At 54.5% G+C, this 9,471-nt stretch overlaps 2 protein-coding genes across 8 annotated transcripts in view; one reads left to right on the top strand and one right to left on the bottom strand.

Annotated features, from left to right (window-relative positions):
• The window catches only part of ANKRD27 (ankyrin repeat domain 27), a 72,900-nt gene extending 68,276 nt beyond the window's left edge, over positions 1-4,624 (bottom strand). For 5 of the 7 annotated variants that reach the window (XM_032249150.1, XM_032249152.1, XM_032249151.1 and 2 more), the window contains exon 1: positions 4,476-4,624. The gene's annotated coding sequence lies outside the window, so the exon portion shown is untranslated. The remainder of the gene's footprint in view (positions 1-4,475) is intronic. The other 2 variants (XM_032249156.1, XM_032249154.1) reach the window with 1 other exon arrangement.
• A 183-nt stretch (positions 4,625-4,807) lies between these two features.
• Positions 4,808-7,568, top strand: RGS9BP (regulator of G protein signaling 9 binding protein). Its single transcript, XM_032249149.1, has one exon. It carries the CDS (start codon positions 5,655-5,657, stop codon positions 6,360-6,362), a length of 708 nt encoding a protein of 235 aa, XP_032105040.1. The 5' UTR covers positions 4,808-5,654; the 3' UTR covers positions 6,363-7,568.
• The last annotated feature ends 1,903 nt before the right edge of the window (positions 7,569-9,471 follow it).

Below are 9,471 nucleotides of genomic sequence, written 5' to 3'. Positions count from 1 at the left end.
TCGGGAGGCTGAAGCATGAGAATCGCTTCAATGCAGGAGGCGGAGATTGCAGTGAACCAAGATGATGCCACTGTACTCCAGTCTAGGCAACAGAGGAAGACTGTTTCCAAAAAAAAAAAAAAAAAAAACCGGGCCCAGTAGCTCACGTCTGTAATCCAACACTCTGGGAGGCTGAGGTGGGCAGATCACTTGAGATCAGGAGTTCAAGACCAGCCTGGCCAACATAGTGAAATTCATCTCTACTAACAATACAAAAATTAGCCAGGCATGGGTGCCTGTAATCCCAGCTACTCGGGAGGCCGAGGCAGAAGAATCACTTGATTCTCCTGGGAGGCGGAGGTTGCAGCGAGCCAAGATCACGCCATTGCATTCCACCCTGTGCAACAGAGTGAGACTCCATCTCAACAACAACAAAAAAAATGTAATATGCCTGGTACAGTGGCTCACACCTGTAATCCCAGCACTTTCAGAGGCTGAGGCAGACAGATGATTGAGCCCCAGAGTTCAAGACCAGCCTGAGCAACAAAGTGAGACACCATCTCTACAGGAAAATCAAAAAATTAGCTGGGTATGGTGGTACACACCCAGCCAGGGGAGGCTAAGGCAGGAGGATCGCCTGAGTCCAGGAGGTCGAGGCTGCAATGAGTTATGATTGCACCACTGCACTCTAGCCTAGGCCACAGAGCAAGCAAGACCCTGTCTCAAAAAATAAATAAAGGTAATAATATCATATGATCTGATACTTAACACCAGAGTTGAGTTCTTATGTAAGGGTAAATGCTTAAAAAACAGTTTTATAACCTGTCAAGTTTATCTGCAAGAAGCAGTTTGCTGGCTGGGCACACTGGCTCACACCTGTAATCCCAGCACTTTGGGAGGCTGAGGCAGGTGGATCACTTGAGGTCAGGAGTTTGAGACCAGCCTGGCCAACATGGTGAAATCTACTAAAAATACAATTTGCTGGGTGTGGTGGCCCACACCTGTAGTCCCAGCTACTTGGGGGGCTGAGGCACGAGAATCTCTTGAACCCGGGAGGCAGAGGTTGCAGTGAGCCAAGATCGTGCCACTGCACTCAGCCTAGACAATAGAGCGAGACCCTGCCTCAAAGAAAAAAAAAAAAAAAAGAATTAGTTTGCTATTTTAAAATAACACAGAAAGAGAGAAAAAAATAATAACATGGAAAGATAAGTGACTCTTACAGAACTTCTTTAAAAAAATTTCATCCCTGCCTGGGTTCAAATGAAGGGAAAATGTACAGAAAATCCAGTTGAGTTAGCTGGAGATACCAAATACCCCTGAATGTGAGTTATCTGCAGTCATTCTACGAACAGGAGAGCCATGCAAGGCCTCAAACTAGTATTTCAGGCGGTAGTGTGCACACTCGTGGTTTTGTGGTCTTCAACCGTCCTGCTAGCCCAGATAAGTCGGGGTGGTCAGGAACCATCTGGTGACAGCGTGCAGCCCAGCTCAGCAGAACGCAGCATGGAAAATTCAGCCTCCTTAGAGATGCACTCCCTGCTGAAATCTCACTGCGATGGCTGTTCCTACCCTTCCAGGGTTCTGACCAAACCCTCTGACTAGGAACACTTCCCAACAGATGAGCAGTATTCTCCATTTGGTCTAATTTATGATTCAGAAGGAAAAGGCAAAAAACGAAACTTTCTATTCATCTATTTTTCATACCAATGGACGCAATGTGGTGATGTAATGTATGCTGTTAGTCACTTGTGTCCTTCTGGCCTATAACATTTATAGATCCTGTCCATATTCTTCTCAAAGCTTCTCATTAAAGCACCCAGCCCTGCGCCTGACTCCCTGCAGACATGGAGTAACCACTCACCCACTTGAAAGAAATGAAAATGGGGCATTCAGAGGAAGCCCAAGCTCCCAAGGAGAGGTCATCTCTCACAGGAGCTGGAACTCCACCGCCCACATCCAGGGTAGGTGAGAGGCTAGCCCCAGGTCATAGCCAAGCAGGCACAAAGGCAAAAAGTCCAAAACAATCAAAGTGCTCAGCACCAGCCAAACACAGTGATAGCTGGAATGAGCAGGGTCAGAGAGAAGGCCCAGGACCAGAACCAGGGTGAGACTATGCAGGGAGCAGGAAAGTATGGAGAAGCTCAACAGCCCCTTCGAACACCACTGCATCACCCTGTTCCCAGACCACAGGGAGAACCACCATGCACCCATCCCTGTACCAGCATCTTGGACGGATGAGCAGGAGCTCTCGGGCCACTTCTCAGTGTTCCTCAGATAATCAACCTCAGGACAAATCAAGTCTGGATCCTTCTGGACTGAATCCTTTCTAGGCTTGGTATCTATCATGACGTGGCCACATTCCTCTGCTCCTCTGTGAGAGGATGGAGTCACTGGACGCCAGCCTAATGCTGGCAAATGATAGACAGGAAGAGCCCCAGCAGGGCAGATGCCACAGAAACCCTAACCAGGACACAGAAACATCAGTAACAAAGACCTAGCTGCAGGTCTTCGTGAAGGAGACACAGTCCAACGGCCACAAAGAGGCACAACGAAGACCCTAACCCCCTGCCCTCTGCAGATATCTCTGCCTGCCCTCCCAGGGAACTGCCAGTCAAGATTATTTCAGGTGACCCAGCAAGGCTGGGTGTAAGTTGGGAATGTAAGTCTATCCAACGTCAGAGCCCCAGGTGCTTTCCTGTCCCTAGGGCTGGTCAGGAGGTGTCTCTGTTTCTGCACCATCCTGCATCCGCTTCCCCAAGGCCTCCAGGCTGTCCCTCCTGGGTCTGCCCCCCTGGATTTCACTCACACCTGTCCACCAGCAACACAACAAAGTGATCTTTCCAATGCTGAGCTCTGCAGGATTCCTCAAAGGCTTCACCTCCACTCCCCACCAGGTGAGCCCTCAACTTCTCTGCTAGGCGCTCCGGACTTGGCTTGTCTGACCTCTGGCCACCTCTGCAGCTTTGTCATCCTTTGCTGTCCCCAAAGCTATCCCCAAAGATGGGTTTCGCAGCTTCCCACCCATTTCGTCCTGAAAACTACTATTCCCCTGGGAACGACCCTATGTAGTGTGTGGGTGGCTGAGACCCCCCAACTCCCATACAATGGTCAAGGCCAGGAGTACTCAAGCCCTGACAGCAAACACTCAGCCTACTGCTCACCCAGTTAATGGACGGACCCCTGGGTGACAGCAGGCCCTGGGGCTCAGTGCTTCGGACCCTCAAGGTGCCTCAACACCAGACCTTCATGCCAGGCTGATCTTGAAACAATAATAGCTACTGCTCAGCAAAACGTGGTGGCTCATGCCTGTAATTCCAACACTTTAGAAGGCCAAGACAAGAGGATAGCTTGAGGCCAGGAGTTCAAGACCAGCCTGGGCAACCTAGCGTGACCCCATCTCTACAACAACAACAACAAAAAAAAAAAAATTAAAAAATTAGTCATGCATAGGGGCATGTGCCTGTAGTCCCAGCTACTGCAAAGGCTGAGGTGGGAGGATTGCCTGAGTCCAGGAGTTTGAGGCTACAGTGAGCTATGGTCGCAGTACTGCACTCCAGCCTGGCCAATAGAGCCAGATCCTGTCTCAAAAAGAAAAAAAAAAAACGAAAAAAATTTATTTAAAAAAAGAAAATCCACTGTTCTACTCTTCGACCAGTACGAAGAGAGCATTATTTAATCAAAATAGGGGCCTCTCTCCATGAAACTCATCAACTTGTAAAATCCCAGCTCTCTGCAGCCTCACAGTCCCTTCCAGCACTGCCAGCAGCCCTCGTTCCCTGAATGCTCTAATTCCTCAGTGAAGACCAGTCCCTTGCTCCTTTGCCGAGCACGGGCCGTGAGTGTCCACAACCCCTGCACCTCGAGGGGTGGCCAAGGGGGCACCGAGTGGCTCGTGCGCTCCGGGTCAGTCCATTTTCAACCAAAAGAGAGAACAGACTCAGAGTCCAGAACATCTCTCTGTAAGAGTTTTACTTTAGCCATCTTTATCTGGGGGGACGCAGAGACCCCGCCCAGAGAGAGGCCGGCAGGCAGGGATTCCCCGCTTTGTGCCCTCAGCACCTCCGGAAACCACAACCGCCTGGCGCGCGGCTCGGACCCCCACCCGCCGTCTCCCCTCCACCAGCCCCTAGGCCTCCGGGAAACCGCGACGGCCCTGCGCCCCGCCAAGTCTGAGCTTCCCGGACCCGGGACCCCGGCCCCACCCTCCAGTGTCGACGCAGCGGGGCTCAGAGCGCGCATTCTCCGCGCCGACCACTCCCTCTCCTCCAGACCCGAGGTGGGGAGTGGGCAGGGCGCGCCGGCTGCGGACGGGACACCCACCTGGGGGCGCGAGGGCTGGGGCAGAGCGGGGCCCCCTGGCGGACCCGGGAGCGGACTGCGGAGAGCAGGGAACCCCACCCCCTCGCTCTCGGGGCCCTGCCCGGCCGCCGGGCCCCGAGACGCAGCCGCCCCACGGGAGGGGAGACGAGAGAGGAGGCCAGCGCGAGGACACTTACTTAAAAAGCTACATCGCTTCACTCCCAGCCCAACCCGGGCGACGGCGGCACCTCCCAGGTCTGCGGCTGCGACCTCTTTGCCCACCACCCTCTCACGGCGATCTTGCCCTGCAGCCCCCCACTTACTCCGCCGTGGGGCGGAGCCGCGCCATGGCTGACCCAATGAGCAACCGATCTTTCCCAGAGTGACGTGGGCGCAGAGCAATCATTGAGTCCAGCCCAGCCGGAGGCGGGGCTCAGATGGCTCCCTGCGCTTCCTACTCCAGCTGACCCCGCCCCGCGCCAGCAACTGCGCGTGCCCAGAACAGGGAGGGGCGGAGCCGGGAGCCGGGCTGACACTAGGGGTGGGGTCCGCGCTCGGAAGCCGGGGCCAGCCGGAGCGCGATGCTGCGGAGGCACCCGACCGGTTAGCGCCCGGCCCCTGGGATTGCCAGTCACGGCGCGCTTTGGGGCACGGAGGTGCCCACTCCTGAGGGGCACCCCACGTCCTGTCGCTGACAGGGTCCGGGAGTCAGTATCCCTGGGTTCTAGTCCCCTCATTGGCAAAAACTCCGCGGGAGCCTGGACCCCTTTTTACCAGTTTTGCCATCCATGAAATAGGATAGGTTGGATCTCCAGAGCGCTAACATTCCAGAACTCGGATGGGGTGAAGAGGAGGGAGGGATGGGCGCCCCACACGTGACTTCCCCGCGCGGAGCCCCGCCTACCCCTGATCCAGGGGATGGCAGCTCCGGCCGGGGCGGGCGGGGTGGGCGGGTCCTAGGAAACCCGACCCGGCCTCCCTTGGCAGCGCCTAAGGCGGAGCGCACGGCTCTGCTGCCTGCTCGCCCCGGGGTCGGCACCTGTAGAGAATGGGGACCGCACCCTCAGCTTCGCGAGGAGCCAACGTGGAGGCCAGGGCGGCGCAGAGACTCGGCGTGTGAGCGCCTGGGGAGGATGAACGAGGGGGCGGGGGACAGCTAACCGGGCTCCCTCTCCGCGCCCCGTCCGCTGAGGCTCACGTCGAGGCTCCCGGGCGAGTTCCGTGGACGTTGGCAGCAGCGCCGAGCGAGTCACGGACCATGAGGAGCGTTCGGGCCGCGCGGCCCGAGGCCTGGACGGGGGCTGGCGGCGTCCCGCGGAGCTGAGGGTGAGGCCAACAGGGGCGCGGGCGGCCGGTCCCCGCCAGAGCGCATCGCGATGGCGAGGGAGGAGTGCAAGGCGCTGCTGGACGGGCTCAACAAGACGACCGCGTGCTACCACCACCTGGTGCTGACCGTCGGCGGCTCGGCGGACTCGCAGAACCTGCGGCAGGAGCTGCAAAAGACGCGCCAGAAAGCGCAGGAGCTGGCAGTGGCCACCTGCTCCCGGCTGACTGCAGTGCTGCGCGACCGGGGCCTGGCCGCCGACGAGCGCGCGGAGTTCGAGCGGCTCTGGGTGGCCTTTTCGGGCTGCCTGGACCTGCTGGAAGCGGACATGCGACGCGCGCTGGACCTGGGCGCCGCGTTCCCGCTGCACGCACCGCGGCGGCCGCTGGTGTGCACGGGCGTGGCGGGCGCCTCCTCCGGCGTGGCGGCGCGCGCGCTGAGCACCCGCAGCCTGCGGCTTGAGGCGGAGGGCGACTTCGACGTCGCGGACCTGCGCGAGCTGGAGCGCGAGGTCCTTCAGGTGGGCGAGATGATTGACAACATGGAGATGAAAGTCAACGTGCCCCGCTGGACCGTGCAAGCCCGGCAGGCGCCTGGCGCCGAGCTCCTGTCCACGGTCGGCGCTGGCCCCTCCTCGGTTGTGTCCGTGGAGGAGCGCCAGGGGGGCTTCGACCCCAGGAAGGCCCTGGCCGCCATCCTTTTCGCTGCCGTGCTGCTGGCGGCTGTGGCCCTAGCCGTGTGCGTGGCGAAGCTGAGCTGACGGACACCCGACGGCCGCCTGCCCGCCCCCGCTCCCTCCCCGGAGACAAGACTCGGGATGGGTGTGGGGTCTGGCCTGTGCAAGGGGAGCGGTCCTAAAACCTCGTCTGTGCATGGGGACACGCGCGTTTCCAGCGCACTTCTGCCTGGGCAGGACACGGTTTCCTCTTGCTGGCCCTGGAGGGGTTAACTGCGCGGGCGGTCAGGGCATTACCGCTAATGTCTGCAGGAGCTTTATTCCCTATTAATAGAAAACCGTCACAGTGTCCCCAGATCCCTCCGAGTTAATGAGTTAACACGTGTGCTGTTGGGGCGTCTTTACAGGGAGACCTGTAAACCCCCACTCCTGCCGGTGTCGCCCCCTCTCCGCGTGGGACAGTTTAAAAAGTGGGGTGGGGTGGAGTGAAGCTTGGAGAGCGGTGTTGTTTGGCTCTGTGTGGTTGGTTGATCTGTTTCCTGGACAAGAAACAAATTGCAATCAGATGTCAGCAATTTTTATTACCTTCATCTTTCGGGGCCTAAATTTAGGAGTGTGCCGAGAGCAATTCATACAAAGGGCTTTCTCTAAGGCGCGCTAGCACTTCCGGGCAAAGTTTATCCATCCGTCCCCAAAAGCAGCTAGAAGAGATTTGAGGTCATGACCTCCCACTGCCACCCAGGGGCTGGCCCTATTTAGGAAACCAAAGAGGGTGGGTTGAACCCACTCTCACGGACCCAGTGCGCACACTTGCCTGCAGAAAAGGGCTCTCCCCAGCCATCCAGAGATGGGGGTAAGAGAAAGAGCAGGGGCTTGGGATAGGGCCACCTGCTGTTTAAACTGGCACTTTCTCCTCCTCTGGGGCTTTTTTTTTTTTTTTTTGCCGGAACTAGACCAGTGTGTCTGATCCTCCTTTGCGGGAGGGCTGGGAATCCTCTTTAGAGCCCTTAATCCTATTTATCCCCTGGAATGTGCGTGCTGGCCAGTAGGAGGGCTGGCTTTGTCAGCTCCCTGACCCCCACGCTGCCTGCCCCTCCAGGGTAATGTAGCATTACTGGCCCACAGAGGTTTTGAGCCAATCAGCTCTAAGACTGGGTTAGAATGTAACAGCTTTAACTTGGATTTTAAGAAGCTTTTAAAAAGTAATAATCCTCTGAAAGAAAAATGACGTCACCACAGCGCGTACGATGAAAGCTGTTTTTTTAATAAAAAACATTGGGCCATGAACTCTTACCTGCCAATGAGTCAGACATAGCATTTCTACATAGATACTTAGATTACTAAATATACATTGCATCTATTTTTGAAGTTGATATATATATATATATTTTTTTTTTCTTTTTTGCGACAAGGCCTCCCTCTGTCACCCAAGCTGGAGTGCAATGGTGTGATGGTGGCTTACTGCAGCCTCCAAATCTGGGGTTCGAGCTGTCCTCCTACCTCAGCCTCCTGAGTAGTGGAACTACAGGTGTGTGCCACCACACCTGGCTGATGTTTTATAAGGCAGTTTATTTATTTATTTCTTTTTCTTTAGAGACAGGATATTGCTGTGTCACACAGGCTGGAAGGCTCTGGCACAATCCCAGGAATTCAAACCACAGCCTTGAATTCCTTGGCTCAAGCTGTCCTCCCACTCAGCCTCCCAAGTAGCTGGGACTAACGGGGTGCACCACTGCACTCAACTAATTTTTTGTAGAGACAAGATGTGACTATGTTGCCCAGGCTGGTCCTGGCCTCAAGCAGTCCTCCCACCTTGGCCTCCCAAAGTACTGGGATTATAGGCATGAGCCACCATGCTCAGTCTAAAAGCAATATTCTAAATAAATAAATAAATAATAAATAAATAAATAAAAGCAATATTCTTTATTTTTTCTATAATTTCACTTCAAAATAAAATCTGTATTCTTGAGTAGCATAAAATACTGGAACCACAGGTGTAAATGACAGAATGTTAAGTGGCCCCTAATTCTTTTGATCAACAAGTAAGAAAATGTCTGGTCCTTGGTCCCAGGATGACATCTGCCTGAGCAGTGCTGCCAATTCCCACCTGTGGTCCAGAGAGAGCTCTGGAGCTCTGTCCCATTCTTGGGGAAGTCAGGCTGTGAAAACAGATGCATTTAACTTTCTTTTTTTTTTTTTTTCTTTTTTTTGAGATAAGAGTTTCACTCTTGTTGCCCAGGCTGGATGGAGTGCCATGGCACCATCTCAGCTCACTGCAACCTCTGCCTTTAGGGCTCAAGCAATTCTCCTGCCTCAGCCTTCCGAGTAGCTGGGATTACAGGCATCTGTCACCACACCTAGCTAATTTTTGTAATTTTAGTAGAGATGGGGTTTCACCACATTGACCAGGCTGGTCCCAAACTCCTGACCTCAGGTGGTCAGCTCACCTTGGCCTCCCAAAGTGCTGGGATTACAGGAGTGAGCCACTGCACCAGACCACATTTAACTTTCTAAAGGTAATTTGCAATAAATTTCAGACTTTGGCTGAAAACTGACAAGGATTTTTTTTGTAATTCCTTTTTACCCCAGAAGTGAGAATGGGGACCAGGGGAAAGGAACTGGCCATCTTTTACAAGGGCAGCTTGGAGAACCAAGAGGCAGAAGTGGATACCAGAAGGGGTGTTCTCAGGGCACCTAGACTTAAGAGTCGCTCCACCACCAACCCCCCACTTCTCGGAGGACTAAAGATTCTGGTAGCTCAGATAGGGCAAATGTGGGATCTGTGTTTGTGTCTGCGATCATGCTTCTAAAAGACCCACAAGGTCTTAAGCTGAGGAAACGTTTTGCAATTATATATATACATAGAGAGAGAGAGAGAGAGAGACTGGGTCTCTGTTGCTCAGGCTAGAGTACAGTGGCACAGTCTTAGCTTACTGAAGCCTGAAACTCTTGGGCTTGAGAGATCCTCCTGTCTCATTCTCCTGTCTGGGACTACAGGCATGCACCATCACAACCAGCTAATTCTTTAAATATTTTTATTACTTAGTCCTTGTAGAGATGGCGCCTTCACTGTGTTGCCCAGGGTGGTCTCAAACTCCTGGGCTCAAGCGATCCTCCCATGTCAGCCTCCCAAGACCCTGAGATTTATAGGCGTGAACCACCATGCTTAGCTGACAATTACTAATACCAAGAA

This window comes from Sapajus apella, unplaced genomic scaffold (assembly GCF_009761245.1).
Source record: "Sapajus apella isolate SASKATOON/1434 unplaced genomic scaffold, GSC_monkey_1.0 scaffold68, whole genome shotgun sequence".
NCBI lineage: Eukaryota > Metazoa > Chordata > Mammalia > Primates > Cebidae > Sapajus > Sapajus apella.
The sequence above is the reverse complement of the archived record's forward strand: the minus strand, read 5'-3'. Positions and strand labels throughout refer to the sequence as shown.